The sequence below is a fragment of the Gymnodraco acuticeps genome, unplaced genomic scaffold (assembly GCF_902827175.1).
Source record: "Gymnodraco acuticeps unplaced genomic scaffold, fGymAcu1.1, whole genome shotgun sequence".
Classification (NCBI taxonomy): domain Eukaryota; kingdom Metazoa; phylum Chordata; class Actinopteri; order Perciformes; family Bathydraconidae; genus Gymnodraco; species Gymnodraco acuticeps.
The window spans coordinates 506,776-527,831 of NW_022991177.1; the positions used below are offsets into that span (position 1 = coordinate 506,776).

General features: G+C 43.9%; 1 protein-coding gene across 4 annotated transcripts in view; it reads left to right on the top strand.

Moving 5' to 3' along the window:
- Positions 1-21,056, top strand: part of pdxdc1 (pyridoxal-dependent decarboxylase domain containing 1) — an 87,203-nt gene that overhangs the window by 24,387 nt on the left and 41,760 nt on the right. For 2 of the 4 annotated variants that reach the window (XM_034237664.1, XM_034237667.1), the window contains 6 exons: positions 16,582-16,659; positions 17,184-17,333; positions 18,190-18,379; positions 19,086-19,154; positions 19,247-19,325; positions 19,461-19,545. In XM_034237664.1, the coding sequence (XP_034093555.1) occupies positions 16,582-16,659; positions 17,184-17,333; positions 18,190-18,379; positions 19,086-19,154; positions 19,247-19,325; positions 19,461-19,545 (651 nt within the window). The remainder of the gene's footprint in view (positions 1-16,581; positions 16,660-17,183; positions 17,334-18,189; positions 18,380-19,085; positions 19,155-19,246; positions 19,326-19,460; positions 19,546-21,056) is intronic. The other 2 variants (XM_034237665.1, XM_034237666.1) reach the window with 1 other exon arrangement.

Below are 21,056 nucleotides of genomic sequence, written 5' to 3' on the forward strand. Positions count from 1 at the left end.
AATGTCATCATTTCGACAATAAATAAATGCTACATAAACGTTATCTTGCACATTTTATCTAACCATCTCCGTTTCTAACTTTCAATATATTTTAAAAGAGATCTCTCTCTCTCATCTGTGTGCGGGGGCGGGGCCTCACAGACACGCTGCATCTCTCTCGCTCACAGACATGCTGCAGCGCTGTGCAGTGTGCACACAGGTCTGCCGGTAATGAATATTACATTTTGTGAGGAAACTTTTCCACCAATAATTCCAATAAGTATTCCAAAATGTATTCACTTCAGGTTTACAAAAAAATAACTGTAATCAGATTACTTGTTTTTCAAATGTAACGCCAGCTGAATACACTTGATTTTTGTATTCTGATTACGTAACGCCGTTACATGTATTCCGTTACATGTATTCCGTTACAACCCAACCCTGCTTCTAAGCTACTGTCCCGCAGCAGGGCTACTGCTGTGGTGCGGAGCACACAAAGCAGACTCTTCACAACGAGGGATAACTTCTTCTTCAAGGCAGGGAAGGTTTCGCAGTACGTAGTCTACTGTCCCGCAGCTGCACCTCTCTGTTGGACTCCGGTACTGCACCTTAGATTTATTTTTCTGCAAGTGCTCACATCAGGTTTTACACGCTCTCGCATTTTGCACCATGTTTACCTTCATAATAAAAGAGGTCAACAGAAAATACCATGAAGGTGGAGAAGTGTGCAATGTTGGTTAACTAATGCCTGCTTCAAGCTGCTGTTATGACCTGGCTCAAAAGGCCAAAACAAAGAGGAGACACACCATATCAACAGTTTAAAAAAATATGTTTATTAAAGCAAGTAGTTCAAATGAATTAAGTGCAAAACAAATGAAGCATGAGGTGTGGATGTCAGTAGTGTAAATGCAGGGTGAGGATTGCATGGACATGTGTGAGAGTGTTGAAGTGCACAAAGTATGGGCTCAGAACAGTCTCATAATACACACATGCACACAGAAGGATTCACACTTGTATTTCCGGATCCACACTTGTGTTTTTCAATACACACACAAATGTGTTCCGTTTCATATACATGTAAATAAAATCCAAACACAGAAAAAAGTTTTATATATGTATTTTTGATCCTCACATATTTGTTTTCCGTTTAAATCCTCTGCACCTGCAAACACAAACAGCTTTCTGTGCACGGATCGCTGTGCATTCGTGTGTGGGTTTTTTGAGACTGCCCTGACGGTCAGCCGATTCGCACTTGTAATTATTTCTATCTATAGCCAATCAGATGTCTCCTCAATTCTAAGCCAATCACATGAGCGCGCCCCCACGAGGGTAGATTTCTTGCGTTCATGACGTAGCACTTCATGTACGCATTTTGCGCTGTCCGGAGCTGACATGGCCATGGAGCCTGCTTGCAGGCGCTAATCTCAGGACACCGCCACTCTCAGTACATTGCCACTTTCCGAACAGGAAATGCACGCAAATACAAGCCTTTATATTATTAAGGTACAGCGCCACTTTCCGAACCATTGATGAATGCTTGTGTACACAAAAACGGCAGGCAAAACCGTTTTAAATGTGTGTTTCCTGTATTGCGAATACAGCTGCTTTATTTATGTCTGTATGAAGTTGTTGTGAGTGTGGAGGGAGCAGCTACAGGTTAGCTTAGCCTAATCGATCAGTGCACTACGAAGCCAGTGCTAGACAGTGAACTGTCAACGGGGGGAGCCCCGCCGGTCATTATCGGCCGATATGCACTCTTAATAGTTTGATCGGTGCTCTCTATAAAGGCCGATCAGGAGAGCTGGATCTGATCGATATGGACATAAACACGAGTGAAGTATAACCGGACGCGAGAGAGAGATCAGATCAGCTGCTGAGTCTGACGGAGACACGCAGCTCTGCATAATCACCTGATGCTCCGCCCTCTGTTTAGCGAGCTGACTGGACAGCGCAAAATGCGTACATGAAGTGTCATGAACGCAATAAATCATACACTCGTGGGGGCGCGCTCATGTGATTGGCTTAGAATGAAGGAGACATCTGATTGGCTATAGATAGAAAACATTACAAGTACATTACATTGGTAAGTACGAATCGGGTGACTGTCAGGGGAGTCTCAAAAAACCCAAACACGAATGCACAGCGATCCGTGCACAGGAAGCGGTTTGTGTTTGCAGGTGCAGAGGTTTTAAACGGAAAACAAATATGTGAGGATCAAAAATACATATATAAAACTTTTTTCTGTATTTGGATTTTATTTAAATGTATATGAAACAGAACACATTTGTGTGTGCATTGGAAAACACAAGTGTGGATCCGGAAATACAAGTGTGAATCCTTCTGTGTGCATGTGTGTATTTATGAGACTGTTCTGAGCCCATAACAAAGTAGCAACTGAGAAAACTCATAACATACTCAACCAGAACCAGGTGCCTGTAGGGGGAAGCAGAGGGAAGACAGAGAGGATCAGAGAGGCTTTAAGTACCTGCAGGGCACCAGACCCAGGTGCCCTTTGTGACTGCAATCAAGGCGGCTGGATGCAGCACAGCCACACCCTCTCAAGATGAACCCACAGGGGCATCTCACCCCCCCCCCCCCCCCCGCATAAGACCCCAAAGGGGTTCCCACAAAAAACAAAAAGGTACCATAACATCAATGCAAGTAAAAATCCGACAGTCCCCTAGTTAGCCAGAACCAGGAGACTTACTACCCCACCGGGCTAACACGGAAACACCACTTAAGCCTAGCGGGGTAATCCCTTTACAAAAGTGTTTCAAACAGCAACATCTCACCTTCTGATTGGCACACAAAACCTGCCGCCCTGTCAAACATTCAAGCTTCCTGAAACACAAAAGACATGATGTGTCTCCCAATAGCAGCGCCAAGCCAGCACACAGATGGACCATATCAACTAATCAGCTGCTCAATGACACCATGTGCTCTGAGCACTACACAAACTTTTAACCAAACTTTCTACAAATAACCCGCCGGACGAGCCCTCATTTGTTATGACCTGGCTCAAAAGGCCACAACAAAGAGGAGACACACCATATCAACAGTTTAACAAAATATGTTTATTAAAGCAAGTAGTTCAAATGAATTAAGTGCAAAACAAATGAAGCATGAGGTGTGGATGTCAGTGGTATCAGTAGTGTAAATGCAGGGTGAGGATTGCATGGACATGTATGAGTGTGAGAGTGTTGAAGTGCACAAAGTGAAGCAACTGAGAAAACTCATAAGATCATCGGTGTAGGAAGCATCCTGAATGTGGGGGGGACACTTTTAACGGGGGGTGTGGTGGTCCTCCCCCACGAAAAAAAATAGATTTCCTGTATTCTGGTGCATTTTGACAGGTGGTTTGATACTTTTATGTGGCTATACTAGCATGAGGAAAATGATGGGTACATTTTGTAATTTCATCCAGTAGTAAAGAAACATATTTGATTATTAATTCAGAGCCGTCTTTGAATGAATAAAAAGCAGTTTAAATGCCCATTTTTTGTACATTTATATACAACAATAAATATTTGAGTGCATTGAGAGATATTGTTGTGGAGAGTCATTTATATATAAATCGCAAAATACATTTGTGAATCCTTCTGTGAGCATTTATTAATATTGAGACTGATCTGACTCCATACAGATGTTAAGTTCACCTAGGAATGGTATCATTGACTTAGATGTTCAAATAAATGTTGCTCTTCTGTCTATATTGGTCACATGATGCCCCTTGACTGAAATGTTTCCTGTTCAATATCCCCACTGATTTCCTTAACATTCTGGGATGAGAGTCCACATCACAATTTACTCTAAACTGTCATTTCCCTTTCATCACTCACCTCAGCAACGGACCTCTCTCCACTGTCCCTGTGTTCTGCCTCTGACTCACTCTCAAGCGCCTAGATGTCAAGAGAGGTGGTGAAGTGATCATTATTTATTGAGCAGTATACTCTTTCACATTGAATCATAACAAGTCATACTGAATGTTAATACAACTGACTCTAAAGTAAGTCCCAGTCTGTGACATTAGACATTTTGAAGACTCAAAGTCCCAAGCAGTAGGTAGAATATTAGCTAGTCTATGTAATGTCAGTGGCGTTTCTATATGTGCAAAAGTGGTGGGGCACAAAAAACTTAGATGTCTATATATATATATATATATGCTTCTGCAGTGAGGTTCATGGCTGGTGAGGCACTGGCACTGACTCTTCAGGTTTACAAATATTATATTTTGACATAAATCAAAATGTAATATTATTTTCAAAAGCTTTTTTTGTCTGATGCTTCAATTAATTTTAACAGACAGTTCAACAGAAGGATACCCAAAAAATGTAATTTTATCATTTAAATATTGAATTGTTCTCTCTTAGTAAGATCCCATTTTCAATAAAATTGTGGTCTTACCTTGACTTGAAGATGAAGTCCATTTGCCTATCCTTCTGGACTAAAATCTCTATTACTTTTTTGTAAAAGTCCTCCCTATCTTCTTGTAGTTTCAAAAGTCTATCATAAATCTAATCGATAGATTTATGATTCGAAAATGATAAAAGTAGGATATTATCCGGCTGAACAAAACGTACATTTATCTAACAGGTACGTTTCCCACAGATCTTATTTTGAGCTATTTTCTAAAATCCTATGGAGAAATCTCATTGGTTTTTTGTGGAGGGAAGCCATGCGCAGCTTACTTCCTGGTTTTAGGACGCGTCTCTCTCCTCCTCTTCACACACCACACTTTTCGCGGCACACGTACTTACGGGCCGTCCACACTACAGCTTCGACAGCTTCAAAAACGGTTTCCAACGCGTCTACCCATTCACTTTGAATGGGGTGACTTCACGTTGCCTCGCTTTTCGCCGAACTGAATTGTGGGTAGCATAGCGGTCCGTCTCCGGCGTCAGAAGTTGAACAATGTTCAACTTCTGACGCCGGAGAAGCCAGCGCCAGCCAATCAAATCCCGTTTCTGAAAATCTGACAGCTCAAGCCCCAACCAATCAAACCGCGTCTAAGCAGGGAGAGATATCCCGCCGTTCATTTCTATATTTCAAAAAAAGATGGAGGAGAAACTAATTATCGCCGTAGCAAATCACCCGGTTTTGTATGACCAGACCCTCTTCACCTACCGGGATACAAACCGGAAGAACCAGTCATGGAGGGAGGTGACAGAGACAGTGGGTGAAACTGGTAGGTTTTTGCCTGTTTGGGGATTTTATATATATATATATTGCTCGCATAAAATCCCCAGGGTTTTTTGCTTTGTATGTCGGGGGCGGGAGATTAATTTGATTGGTTGTTGGTCGCATTGCTCGAATAAAATCCCCAATCTTCAGACACGCCCAGCTCCAAGCTTTTTTTGAAGCTGTAGTGTGTTAGCTCCGTTACAGCCAATCAGCTCTGAATTAGGTGAGATGACATATGGTGGGGATGGCAGCTCAGTGCTCCTATGGTCATTATTTTTTTGCCACACACATTAAATAGGAAAATACTCTGAGCATGCGCAGTGTAGTTTTTACAGTCACCGTTCACTTAGACAGTGAGAGGGAGGGGCAGGATCGGGTTTTGTCCCACATGGCTCTAAACAGCTCAATAGGCACACACTGTAGACACTAATTAGAAGAATACATACTAAAACAGCAATGTACAGACGAATCAGATGATTAAACATGATCTTAAAATATATTTTAATTTATTTTTTGCATTTTGTTGTAATCATTATTTTAATACTTTCTGCTGACACTAGGTGGGGCTATGCGAGAGAGAGATCGGGTTATTCATGTTCCCTGTTTACGTGATAAATACTAGTGACCTGGCATTTCGATGCCTTTTCTCATCTAAACTATTCAGTACTTGTATCTCTATCATGACATAAAGACGAAACTCCTCTCCAGAAGTGAGACGCTTTTGCCGCCGCCGCCATCACTGTTAACTGATTAACTGCTACCAGCTGAGGACTTACTTTCCTCTTCTTTGAAAAAAATCAGCTTTGATTTTCGCTGTATTAACAATGTCCTGAACACTTGGTGTGTGTGCCTTACCTCCGCTACCGGCATCGCTTCATACAACAGATCTGAGCTGTCCAACTATGACAACACTCCTTGAACATGCACGCTATGTGAGAATCTGCCTTGGTACAAAGTAGCAGTGAAAACATGGTACGGAGTTTCATTGATTTGGGCATTCTCTCAATAAGCAAGTGGAATGGATTTGATAATGAAGCACTGACACAGCGCTCTACAAAGTGTGGCGAGTGGAGAGACCGATTCACGGACTTTCCACATGGTAAAAGTGGGGGGGTCTAAACTAATCCTTTGAAAAAGTGGGGGGGACTTGTCCCACCCTCATATAATGGCTGCGACGCCCATGCATAAGATACTCAACCAGAACCAGGTGCCTGTAAGGGAAAGCAGAGGGAAGACAGAGAGGAGCAGAGAGGCTTTAAGTAGCTGCAGGGCAACAGACCCAGGTGCCCTGAGTTACTGCAATCAAGGCGGCTGGATGCAGCACAGCCACACCCTCTCTCAAGATGAACCCACAGGGGCATCACACTGCACTTGATATTCAAAGTGGATACAATCATTAATTAAGCTCATAAAATATGAGTGCATGGCTGAGCTCTTTACTAACTGCTTCTTCTGTCTGCAAGAAACTCCCCATGGGTAAGGACGGCACGCAACGCACATGCTGTTGTGACTCAGTCTGGTTTGTACATAAATAGTGAAAGTTCCTGTCTTGTCTTATTACATCAGCGGCCAGTGGCCCTGGGTTTCCTTTTAACACGGTCCTCAAACACACACTCAAAGGAAACTGTCCCTGAATTACTTTTAAAACACAGTGCAATGTATATTTTTTTGCATTTATTGACATTACATTTAAAACAAAAGACAAGTTGTTGTCAGGCCAGTGGCTGAAGCTGGTCCTAATCCATTTCTTCACTTGTCAAGTGCAGCACACCAGTCTCTTCCAAAAAGCAGGCTGTATGATGTTCTCTTTCTCAATCTAAAAAGTAAAAAAATCAGTAGAGAAAGAAAAGGAAGCGAAGCCAGCAGAAAAGAAGTTCAACATTGATAACATTTGAAATCCTATCTGGTCCCGTCGGGTACACTCTATTATTGTGTACTGTTTAACTTGTCTGACTGATTAGAATGTAAGTGAATACCTACCTTTGAGAAGATACTGCAGAAGAAGCGGGAGAAGTCGGCTGCTGTTGGCAGGCTCAGGGACCTCCAGTGTGTTGGCAGGCTCAGGGACCTCCAGTGTGCTGAGGGGCTCAGGGACCTCCAGTGTGCTGAGGGGCTCAGGGACCTCCAGTGTGTTGGCAGGCTCAGGGACCTCCAGTGTGCTGAGGGACTCAGGGACCTCCAGTGTGTTGGCAGGCTCAGGGACCTCCAGTGTGCTGAGGGGCTCTGGGAACTCCAGTGTGTTGGGGGGCTCTGGGACTTCCAGTGTGTTAGGGATCTGGAACCTCCAGTGTGCTGGGGGGCACAGGGACCTCCAGTGTGTTGGGGGGCTCTGGGACCTCCAGTGTGCTGAGGGGCTCAGGGACCTCCAGTGTGTTGGCGGGCTCTGGGAACTCCAGTGTGTTGGGGGCTCTGGGACCTCCAGTGTGTTGGGGCTCTGGAACCTCCAGTGTGCTGGGGGGCACAGGGACCTCCAGTGTGCTGAGGGGCTCAGGGACCTCCAGTGTGTTGGCAGGCTCCGGGACCTCCAGTGTGCTGAGGGGCTCAGGGACCTCCAGTGTGTTGGCAGGCTCAGGGACCTCCAGTGTGCTGAGGGGCTCAGGGACCGTGTGTTGGCGGGCTCAGGGACCTCCAGTGTGTTGGCAGGCTCAGGGACCTGCAGTGTGTTGGGGGGCTCTGGGAACTCCAGTGTGTTGGGGGGCTCTGGGACCTCCAGTGTGTTGGGGCTCTGGAACCTCCAGTGTGCTGGGGGGCACAGGGACCTCCAGTGTGTTGGGGGGCTCTGGGACCTCCAGGGTCTTAGCAGAATCAGTATAATGCAGAGGCTTATCAGTCTCCTCAAAATAATCCTCCTCTGTCTCCAGATCTTCTGGAAACAAGTAGCTGTGGCATACTGCAGATATCACCTTGTTCAGATTCTGATCAAATTGTGTGATCATATCTGAGATGTCTGAATCACTGTCGAAACACCAAGTCTCTCCCATGCTGTCCTCACTCATGGTTGAATGGGACCATGGCCTGGGGACCTCTTCATATTTCATAAGATCGTCGAGATACGCAAGAGTCTGGTCAAAGGTTTCTGAGACAGTAATGTGATCTGATGGGTCTGAGAATGCAGGAGAGATGGAGAGTCCTTCCATGTTCTCCTCTTCATTTCTCATGTTGTCTGAATGAGGAATCTGTGGATATGTAAAACAGTGTTCTTGCTTGTTTTCATTTACTTATAAGCATCTGTGGTTTTTGGAAAACATTTCACATGTACTCGTGGTGGCATGTATTTAATTTATTCTAGTGATCTCAGTGGGTCTCAAACGTTTTGGTCACCATTAATGTAAACAATTATTTCCGAGGCACACGTTTATATGATCATTATAGTTATACAAAAATAAGAGAATAAATGAAAAACAGGTATGAAATACTATAATTAAAAAAAGAATACAGTTTAAAAGGGTGAAAATATCCATAAAGAAAAAGTAAATCTGTTTACAGTTCTGTTTCATCTGGATGAGAAATGTATCCATAGATCTCTCATTTTGCTCTCAAAGTGCACCAGATTGATGCTTTTAACTTCAATATTTAAAAATAAACCACACCACCTATAAAAATAGCACTTTACCCCTGCTTACACCTATATGCCGTGAGCTGATTATCGAGCCTTCATTGTAACTGTCACACTGTGTATATGCGTGGGGATTGTTGCAGTAGAAAATTCCTCTGTAGCGCCCGGTACATTAATGGGAAACCCTAAATGTTTGAGCACCCTCTATGAAACGTCAAGCTACCCCACAGCACCCCCAAAATAAATCTCTGGCGCCGCCACTGAGCCTGACTATTTGTGTTGGGGGGGGGGCCCGACTTTTTTTTTTCTCCAAAGGGGGGGCCTGACAGAAAAAGTTTGAGAACCACTGGGCTACATCAACATATATTTGCTGTTACATTGTTTGTTCTTAATCTCAACCTAAAACTCACTAAATGCTATTCGCACAATTTCCTTCACTGATTATTAGAGCTGTCAAGATAGCAGCGATAGCTAAATGGGTGGCGGTGGCTACAGCTTGCAGGACAATTCACATTGTGGAGGACGAGGGACTGTGTGAGATCATTCTGATCGCATCCAACGTGTCGACTGCACAACACAGCGCATTATTTTGACCCTAGGTGGGAACTTCAGTCTCATGCTTTGACTGTTATGAAGACAGATCAGCGGCATTTTGCCGACAACTGTAAACAGGCTTGTCTGTTTGAGCAACTGGCTCAGTGCAAAGAAGTAGAGAGAGAGGTTGGGAGAGAGTATAATGGCGCATTTCCACTACAGCGTGGAGCTCGCTTTAAGCGTGCCGAGCCGTGCCCGGCCGTTTTTGGTTGCATTTCCACTTGGCGTAGTTCCGGCTAGCGGGTCCTATTTCACAGTTTTTCTGGCCCCATAAAATCGTGGTTCTAGGGCCAGGAACAACCAGGCTGAGTCGGGCTGAGTATGCTAAACTAGAGAGAGAATCGCTGGCAAGGGGGCTACAACTACAACAAGATGAACATATTTGACCGTAATTTAAATTGTAATACACGTTTCAAAATGATGCCGAAGTAACAACACACTGATACCGGTTAGTAAAAACCATGAATTAATGCTTTGACAAGTCTGCAGACAGACGGCAAGCGAAAAACCTTTTTAAATGCTTGTTTTCTGAATGGAGATCGGCTAAGCTAACGCAGTATATGCTCCAACCGTCCACACTCACAACAACGGCCTACAGACATAAATAAACCAGCGACTGTATTCTCCATGACACAGGCAGTCTGTGGTTTGTACTTGTTTAACTTTTGTCTAGTTTCTGAACAGATATGAAGAGCTGTGAGCTCTGAGTGCTAAGAGCTAACGGCTGATGTTTTGGTTTTGTGGTTCTCATTGAAGATGACGTCACGGCTCCGCCTACACTGCGTTACTATAGTTACTGACCCAGCTACTAAACTGTAATGGAAACACAGCATAAAGTGAGCCAGTCCTAACAAGGCCTAGCCATACCGAGCGAGGCCCTGTAGTGGAAATGCGCCATAATCAAATCAAGTTGTATTTATATAGCACATTTATAAACGATTTTTGGTCGAGCCAAAGTGCTGTAATAAGAGAGAGAGAGAGGTTCCAGGTTGTTGTATTGAGAATATTCAGGAGAATATTTGTCATTGTTCCAATGATAATAAACAAACATTTGCATAAAGCATATTTGTCCACTCATATGTTGATAAGAGTATTAAAAACCTGAAAAATATTCCTCTAAGGTACATTTAGAACAGATAAAAAATGTGCGATTAATCGCGATTAACTATAGACATCATACGATTACATATTTTAATCGACTGACAGCCCTACTGATTATGTCTCTTTAAAGTTTGGTTGACTTTGTCTTTCTTTTCTCTTATTCTGAGCTTTCTGTGTGTGGGTTTTCTCAGTGAGAAGGTTGTAATTCAGTGTCTGTAGTTTTGTGAAGTGTTCACTGTGGAGAGTAAAGGGAACCTGTCTCAAACTGCAGTGTGACTGTGATAGACCTGAGATAGAACTCTCTCTCTGTTGTAAAACTTCTAGAACTACAGAATGTATGGATGTCATTCCAATCCATGTGTTACCAATAGCAACTCCACTCAAAAATGCACAGTCCCTCCCCTTTTCACAAGTTATAATAATATTGATATGAATAACTATTCAGCTGTTTAATTCACATACAGTGTAATAACAACATCTGTGATTTGATTTCTAGATGTCATTCCCTCTCTTTCATACCAACAATTGCTGTCCCTCTCCTCTGTTTAGTTAAAAACTGTATTTTGTCATTTGATTTAGATAGCAGGTTCAAACATTTAAAAAAAGAGACATAATTGGAACAATTAAAAAGTGTTAACAATACATGACAAACGTTTATTAGCCACACTGCACAAATGAGTTTTCCTTTCACGTCTCCTGGGATATTCCAAAGCTTCATAGCCCAAGATGCAACATAAATAAGCTATCCTAACTTACCCATGATAATCTTTATTATCGTTATGAACTTTTTCTAAAGCTGTTCAGTTTTTCTGAAGAATCTCCTGTTCCTTCTTGAATTCTCAATTTAGAAACCATCAGGCGACATAAAGAGGTTATCCTTACGCTTTTCATCAAAAACACTTTGATTTTCTGCAGGTCCAGAAGTTCCTTTGGGCAAGTACACTGAAACACTTAAAAAAAAGATACCTACAGAAAACTTGAAATGACACACACACACACACACACACACACACACACACACACACACACTCTATTACTCCCTCTTTGATAAAAGATGATACAATTATGAAAAGATAAAAACAGAGAGCTCAGCAGTTTTTATTTATAAGGAAGCAGGTTTTTTCTCACTTTGAAAGGTTATGCATTCATTATTTCATATTACAAAACATGTTGGTCTAACAGTGGATTTCATTGAACTCACAATATAATTCAACGGAAACTTTCATCTGCATCACATTTTGTTACTACAATTCAAAGCACCATTAGCATTTCACTCTTGTCACATCGGGGTCAGCAATGTGTACAGGACTAAATCTCCTGCTCATTATTTAAAGCAGTGTTTCTCAACCTCTTTTGAGCCACAGTATGTTTTACATTTAAAAAATCCTGCGGCACTCCAACAACCCCAAAATGTTTGGAACAATTAACCTGGCAATCTCTCACGGCACAGTAGTTGAAAATCACTGATTTAAAGGATGTATCACATTTAGTGAGAGTAGACTGCTGGCTGCAACGCTGTGAACTGGTGAGGTTGTGTCAGTAATCTGGGTCATTTTAAAACTGCTAAACAGCAGTGGCGAACCGTGTCTATCACAACTGGACCTTCTGTAGACACACACACCCCCCGCCACCGCTTTTCACTGAATTGTCGTCTTGAAAAGGGTACTCACAACAATTCCGCAACAACTTCATCTTCATTACATTACATTACATTGCATTTAGCTGACGCTTTTATCCAAAGCGACTTACAATAAGTACATTCGACCAGGAAGACACAACCTTGAAGAAAACAGAATCATATAAGTACATCAGGTTTCATAGAGCCAAACATTTCAAGTGCTACTCAACTGGCTTTAGGTAATCCAGTCCTTTATTGGTATAAAAGTGCTTCGTTAATAGTTCTAACGCTCGAAGTGGAGTCGAAAGAGATGAGTTTTCAGTTTGCGCCGGAAGATGTGCAAGCTATCTGCCGTCCTGATGTCTATGGGGAGCTCATTCCACCATCTTGGAGCCAGGACAGCAAACCCACGTGTTTTCGCCGATGGGAACTTGGGTCCCCCTCGCAGCGAGGGCGCAACGAGTCGTTTGGCTGATGCAGAGCGTAGTGCACGCGCTGGGGTGTACGGTTTAACCATGTCCTGGATGTAGGAAGGGCCAGATCCATTCGCAGCACGGTAAGCAAGTACCAGTGTCTTGAAGTGGATTCTAGCAGTTACCGGAAGCCAGTGAAGGGAGCGGAGGAGCGGAGTGGTGTGGGAGAATTTAGGAAGGGTGAAAACCAGACGAGCCGCTGCATTCTGGATGAGCTGCAGAGGTCGGATGGCACATGCAGGTAGACCAGCCAGGAGGGAGTTGCAGTAGTCTAGGCGTGAGATGACGAGAGCCTGGACCAGAACCTGAGTCGCTTTCTGAGTCAGCTGGGGACGTATCTTCCTGATGTTGTAAAGCGTGTATCTGCAGCAACGGGTTGTAGCAGCGATGTTTGCAGTGAAGGACAGGTTGTTATCTAGGGTCACACCCAGATTCCTTGCAGTCTGAGTCGGGGAAACAACTGAGGTGCCGATGTTGATTGTCAGGTCAAGAGTTGGACAATCTTTTCCCGGGAGGAAGAGCAGCTCAGTCTTGTCAAGGTTGAGCTTGAGGTGGTGAGCAGACATCCACTGAGAGATGTCAGCTAGACAAGCAGAGATGCGTGCGACGACCTGGGTCTCTGAGCGGGGAAAGGACAGAATTAATTGGGTGTCGTCAGCGTAGCAGTGGTAAGAAAAACCATGCGGGCTAATTACTGATCCGAGCGAGTTTGTGTACAGGGAGAAGAGGAGGGGACCAAGAACAGAGCCCTGAGGGACCCCCGTAGTTAATTGACAAGGGTCGGACTCAGACCCTCTCCAAGTCACCCTGTAGGTACGGTCTTTCAGGTATGAGGTGAGGAGGGAAAGTGCAGAGCCTGAAACTCCAAGTTTTTGGAGAGTGCGAAGGAGGATCTGATGATTCACCGTGTCGAATGCAGCAGACAGGTCCAACAGGATGATGACAGAGGAGAGGGAGGCAGTTTTGGCAGTGTGCAGTTCCTCCGTGACAGCAATGAGAGCAGTTTCTGTGGAGTGACCTGCCTTGAAACCAGACTGGTGCGGATCCAGAAGGTTGTTCTGATTGAGATAACAGGAGAGTTGTTTAAAGACAGCGCGTTCAAGTGATTTAGACAGGAACGGGAGGAGAGAGACAGGCCTGTAGTTTATAACATCAGACGGGTTGAGAGTGGGTTTCTTTAGGAGAGGGTTTACTCTTGCCTCCTTGAGACTGTTTGGAAAGTGACCAGAAGTTAGAGAAGTGTTGATGAAATGGGTGAGAAACGGTAGAATATCAGGAGCGATAGTCTGAAGGAGGTTTGAAGGGATAGGGTCCAGAGGACAGGTGGTAGGGCGGGCAGAGGTAATGAGGGTAAGAACCTCACTTGGAGAGAGAGGGGAAAAGGAGGTTAGTGTGTTGGTGGAAGGAAGGTCTGGTGACCCAGCGGTGAGTAAAGGTGAGTCAGAAAAAGAAGAGCGAATATCATTAACCTTTTTTTCAAAGTGGGTAACAAAGTCGCTTGACAGAAGTGAGGAGGGGGGAGGAGCTTTTGGAGGGTCCAAGAGGGTGGAGAAGATGGAAAATAGTTTTTTAGGATTGGAATAGGAAGATTGGATCTTATCTTGAAAGAAAGTGCTTTTTGCCTGAGAGATTGAAGCAGAGAAAGAGGAGAGGAGAGCTTGATAGGTTAGGAGGTCGTCACGGTGTTTGGATTTCCACCATTTCCGCTCTGCTGCCCTAAGGACGGTTCTATTAGCACGCAGTGCATCATTTAGCCAGGGAGCCGGAGGGGACTGACGAGCCAGCCGAGATGTCAGAGGACAGAGCGAGTCCAGAGTGGATGAGAGAGTAGAGAGGAGAGTTTCTGCAGCAGAGTTTGGAGGCAGGAGATGGAACGAATCAGAGGAAGGGAGGGCTGAGAGCACCGACGAGGCAAAGGTAGAGGGAGAGAGGGAGCGAAGGTTACGGCGGACAAGTGTAGGATGGGAAGAGATTAGTTTGTTATGTTTGGAAAGGGATAGAGAGAATGAAATGAAGAAGTGATCGGATGTGTGGAGCGGGTTTACAGAGAGGTTAGAAGTAGCGCAGTTCCTTGAGAATATGAGATCAAGGACATTGCCAGCTTTATGAGTCGGTGGGGACGGAGACAGTGAGAAAGCAAAGGCGGTTAACAGAGATGTTAGTTTGTCTATCTTCCCCGTCTGGAGGTTGAAGTCTCCGAGAAGTACAGCGGGAGGGCCAGTTTCAGGGATGTGTGAGAGGAGATGATCTAATTCCTCCAATAAGTCCCCCAAGGCGCCTGGTGGACGGTAGAGAACAACAATGGTTAACTGTATAGGATGGGTTACTGTGACGGCATGGAACTCAAAGGTGGAAGGAGTGAAGTTAGGTAGCTTGAAGAGGGAAAAGCTCCATTTGGGAGAGAGCAGGAGACCAGTGCCACCTCCTCTGCCAGTGGGTCTGGGTGTATGGGAGAAGGAATATGCAGTGGAGAGAGCTGCTGGGGTGGATGTGTTGGATGGAGTAATCCAGGTCTCAGTGAGAACAAGGAAATCCAGAGACTGCAGGGAGGCGTAGCCAGAGATGAAGTCAGCCTTAGGAACAGCTGACTGGCAGTTCCACAGGCCACCTGAAACTAGATGTTGGATCTCAGTGGAGCACGTGGGATAGACGAGAGCAGGCCGGTTATATCGATTACGAGATACACGGGGCCAGTGATAATTGCGAGAAGACACATGAACAGGAATGGAGAAAATACACATGATTATAGCATGAGGGGCTAAACAACAAAATTAAAAACACCAACGATACTTAGCTCAATCAAAGTAGGATTTGCCTCCTCTTTGCCTCCCTCGTGACTCCTGTAGGACTCTAATGTCTTTGTCAGTCTTACTCCTGTAGGACTCTAATGTATTTGTCAGTCTTACTCCTGTAGGACTCTAATGTATTTGTCAGTCTTAGCCTGTCTGACGCTGAAGCTGACGCTCCAGGAAAGTGATACCTAAAATGGACGCCTGATTGCTCAGTTCTCACAGCTGTAGTTAATTAGTTAACTATCTACAGCTGATGGGCGACAATAGACTGGCCCTGCCTATATTAATAATGCAGGCTTGAGTGCTGAGACCTGTGAAGCAGGTTTCGCCTGAGCAGATCTGAGATTTAAAATCTCTCAAAAGCGATTTAGCCGTTTAAGGTACAATAACAATTATACAGAGTCGAATAAATGAAACCGAGAAGTCTAATTAAACAAGAATATAACTTACAGTGGTTGCTGCGTCAATAGGTAATGTCGTCTCCAGGTCCAGATGCTTCACCTGTTGCACTTGTCATTTCAACGTTAAAAACAATAAAACGGCATGAATTGCTTCGTCGCATTAATCTAGATCATCTGTCTCGAGCCAGTTAACTAGCGGGCCTTCTAGAACACCCTGGAACCGAGGGGAACTCTGAAAGAATACGCCCATTGGCTACAAATCAATATATGATTGGTTGATCAAACTGTCAGTCCAAACGTACGCTCTCATTCAGTGCAACGGCCAGGGCATTCTATCAAGGATGTAGAATACCTTGGTTGAAGGATATTCTACCCAGAGACCCAGAACAAGATCTGATTGGTTGCTTTCTTTTCTAACACAAAACCACTGAAATGCGTAGTGCATGGTCCGAGAAGGACAAACAAATCAACGTAACACTGTAATATTACAGATCAACAACACAGATACCATTCTCATTTATTCATTTTATATACATTTGATTACATTTTATTTATATCATTAAATCGATTTTTTGTTTGTTTTATCTGAGTGTTCCAGGGTATTCTCTGAATACCTTGAAGGCCCTGACGGTTCACCACTGCTAAACAGTACATTAAATCTAATAAAACGAACTAACTAACAGTAGATCTAACTGAGAATCGGAAGCTCTCTTGGCAGTTTGAAGCTTACTGAGCTTATCTGCTTATTTGAATTGGTACATTGAATAAGAGGGGACACAATCAATGCACATTTTATACAAAGTGAGGACAAAGCACGGAAGTTAACTGTTTTGTTTTGAGAAAGCTACAGAAGCTTATAACTTGTTTCTTTGTGTCTCCTGTGCAGGGGTCAGGATGTTGCCACTGTGCTGCACCTAGTTCACAACCTCCTTCATGATGAGGATGAGGACAAGCCAAGCCAACCGTAAGCACAACTGAGAAATATCATAGTACTGTCAGTGGAAACAAGGAAGGAAATGCTGGGAGGAAAACTGTTAAAACTATAAATATTCAAGATGTAATGGTTTTATTGTCATTTACACAATAGCTACAGTGTAATTGTTGGCAATACACATCTGGAGGACTGGTTGTCAACGGTTCAACATACAATATACCTTAAACATTAAAGAAGAAAACACAAAAATATTGCAAGAAACACAATGATGAAGTTAACAGCAGGAATAAGTAAATAGGTAAACTTTAATAAGATGAACAGAAAGTACACAAATACTGTATAGTAAAATAAAAATATAGTTTTTGGTAATAACATGTGAGTATGTGGACTAAACACATGAATTAGCTATAAACAAATGAAGGTGAAGACACTTCACAGAGTATAGCTAGTTTATCTGAAAGCAGAGATCACACTCCTTATTTCCACACGTTATGATCAGAGGGATTAGACAGCTGTCAGTATGGGGTCATAACGCCGCTCTGCGATGTCTCCAGCAGGATGCAGAATGTTGGGGAACAGGGTCATATGGCTCTGCTGGGTCACAGCCTGGCCGCCTACATCTCTGTGCTGGACAGAGAGAGACTGAGGAAGCTGACCACCCGGATCCTGTCCGACACCACGCTGTGGCTCTGCAGACTCTTCAGGTACGCCTGCTGTGGATGGAAAACACACTTCCGTTTTGTTCGGGTTGTGTTGATTATTACAAAGTAAAAAAAGCAGCAGCACTTTGTAGATTGGTGAGTAATGAATCCTAAAACCCAGAAATGAGTTAGCATTTTACCACTTCCCGTTCCCTCCTCTCAATGACAACGATTTGTGAACGTGTTTTTGGTTAGAAGCCTAAAATAAGATCTTTGGTTAACACAAGTGTTTTGTTTTGCAGCATACAATCAGTCCGTAACTATCCCACTGGTGAATGAATGAAGGTTCCATATATCATAAAAGATATATTAATTGTGTCCAAATGAGACTACTAAAAGTTCTCACACCAAACATTAGCCGCCTTTAGCTTAGCGGTGGTGAAGTTGTGAAATGTGTGATGTACTTTCTTTTGAATTTAACGTTGGCGCTTAACCTCTGGTGATGAATTTATATTTCAAAAATCCTAAAGTGATGTTAATAACAACAAACAACGAACGTGTGAGTATCATAAACGTTTTACCCAAAGATTTTATTTTCTTCAATATTCCAAAATCCATTATATTATCACTGCACCGCTCTATAAAGTCCTCACACACATGGCCGATACCAATAAGATAACGAATGATATTATATTTTAAAAAGAAGATCATAACCTATAGTTAATGAGTTGGAGAAAGGTTAAGTTGTTAAGATTGATATCCAAAAGCTTGGACCTAACCATATCTCACTGACATCACTGTTATCAACACAAAAACTGCAAAGACTCTTCAAATGTTCATTTATGTTTCTAGCAAACTTGATCAAAAACTTCCTCTAATGTTAATTTCTGCTTGTGTACTAATTCAATGTGTCCCTCAGCTATGAGAACGGCTCCGCCTACTTCCACGAGGATGACAGGGACGGCCTGGTGAAAGTGTGTCGGCTGGTCATCAACGCCCGCTATGAAGAGTATTCCTCTGAGGGATATGCAGTGCTCTGCTCCAAACAGCCAGTCATCTACCAGAGCGCCTCCGGGAGGCCCGGCCTGGGCCAGCATCTGTGCAGCCAGGTAGGGGGGGGGGATTCAAGCCCCTGTGTGCCAGCATGGCATGTGAATATATCATGTTGGAGAGACCTATACTATCGCTTGGATCTGAAATAAAATATTCAAATTTACGGGGCTTAAAAAGCTAGCGGTGCAAATAAAATCAAAAATATTGACAACATTACGTTGCTCTTTTGGACAACATAACAATATTCTGCCAAAAACAGACACACACTTTTATATGATATTACTTTACATTACATTGCATTTAGCTGACGCTTTTATCCAAAGCGACTTACAATAAGTACATTCGACCAGGAAGACACAACCTTGAAGAAAACAGAATCATATAAGTACATCAGGTTTCATAGAGCTAAAACATTTCAAGTGCTACTCAACTGGCTTTAGATTAGCCACTCCTTTATTAGTATATAAGTGCTTTGTTTGTAATTCTATCGCTCGAAGTGGAGTCGAAAGAGATGAGTTTTCAGTCTGTGCCGGAAGATGTGGAAGCTTTCTGCTGTCCTGATGTCAATGGGGAGCTCAAAAGTAAAAGTAGTCATTGTGCAGATTGATATTTCTCTTTTCATAAAAATATATAATTGTATTCCTTCAGTTTTGCGTAATTATTGCATATTTATATATACTTTTTAAGGTATTGTATAATAGAGATAAGATTGCATTTTTTCCGGCACAATAGAAAATGGTTGTAATGTCTCTGTGTCTTCAGCTGGGCCTGCCTCTCTCCAGCCTTTGCACAGTCCCATGTAATACCATCTTTGGATCCCAGCACCAAATGGTAGGAGAATCTGAATGAATGAACTTTGAGAACACTCTTTCAGATAATAATTAATAAAACGTTTTGACTCATATCCTGTTCCTCACTGTCAGGATGTGGCCTTGTTGGACAAACTGATCAAAGAGGACGTAGAAGCCGGGAAGCTTCCTCTGCTGCTGATCGCCAACGCAGGTGAAAGGAAACTACAGTTTAAACCCACTTATTTACTTTCCACTATATGCACAGGTGGTACACTATTGGAGGTGAACATCTTTTAAGACAAGCAGATGAGTTGCTCATGAGACTTGTTGTGTGTTTTTCCCCCAGGTACTCCGGGGGCAGGACATACAGACAAGCTGTCCCGACTGAGAGACCTGTGTGATCAGCACAGCATGTGGCTGCATGTGGAGGGGTGGGTCAACTCCTTTTCTCTGTGTAATACATATGTTGTTGCTGCCCCAGTTTCCTGAAGAACCGCTCATCCAAACAACTTCACACATGGCGCTTCCTAAGGTCGTGAGCACGCATCTCCAAGTTGTGTCATTCTATTTCTATGCTGGGGTAGAAGTACTCAGATCTTGTACTTGAGTAAAAGTAGTATAATACTTCAATACAAATACTTCACATTCAAAAAGTTATTCAAGTAAAATTTGAAAAGTATTAGTATCAAAATGACAACTCCACAGTGGCAAAGCCCGGGGGTGGACGAGATCCGCCCAGAAATGCTGAAGGCTCTGGGTGTTGAGGGACTATCATGGTTGACACGTCTCATCAACGTTGCGTGAAAGTCGGAAACAGTACCGAAGGAGTGGCAGACCGGGGTGGTGCTTCCCCTTTTCAAAAAGGGGGATCAGAGGGTGTGTGCCAATTACAGAGGCATCACACTACTCAGCCTCCCTGAGAAAGTTTACTCAAGGTACTCAAAAGGAGGGTCAGGCCGATTGTCGAACCTCACATTGAGGAGGAACAATGCGGATTCCGTCCTGGTCGTGGAAAGACGGATCAGCTTTTTACTCTCGCAAGGATCCTGGAGGGGGCCTGGGAGTAAGCTTATCCGGTCTACATGTGTTTTGTAGACTTGGAGAAGGCGTATGACCGAGTTCCCAGGGAGTTACTGTGGGAGGTGCTGCGGGAGTATGGGGTGAGGGGGTCTCTACTCAGGTCCATCCAATCTCTGTACTCCCAAAGCGAGAGCTGTGTCCGGGTCCTCGGCAGTAAGTCGGACCCATTTCCGGTGAGGGTTGCCCTTACCAGGGCTGCGCTTTGTCACCAATCCTGTTTGTAATATACATGGATCGGATTTCGAGGCGTAGTCGTGGGGGAGGGGGTCTGCAGTTTGGTGGACTAAGGATTGCACCACTGCTTTTTGCAGATTATGTGGTTCTAATGGCTTCATCGGTCTGCGACCTTCAGCACTCACTGAATCGGTTCGCAACCGAGTGTGAAGCAGCTGGGATGAGGATCAGCACCTCCAAATCTGAGGTCATGGTTCTCAGCAGGAAACCGATGGACTGTCCACTCCAAGTAGGGAATGAGTCCTTACCCCAAGTGAAGGAGTTCAAGTATCTCGGGGTCTTGTTCTCGAGTGAGGGAACAATGGAGCGTGAGATGGGCCGGAGAATCGGAGCAGCTGGAGCGGTACTGCAGTCGCTTTACCGCACCGTTGTGACGAAAAGAGAGCTGAGCCAGAAGGCAAAGCTCTCTGTCTACCGGGCCATTTTCGTTCCTACCCTCACCTATGGTCATGAAGCATGGGTCATGACCGAAAGAACGAGATCGCGGATACAAGCGGTCGAGATGGGTTTTCTCCGCAGGGTGGCTGGTGTCTCCCTTAGGGATAAGGTGAGAAGTTCAGTCATCCGGGAGGGACTCGGAGTTGAACCGCTCCTCCTTCGCATCGAAAGGAGCCAGTTGAGGTGGTTC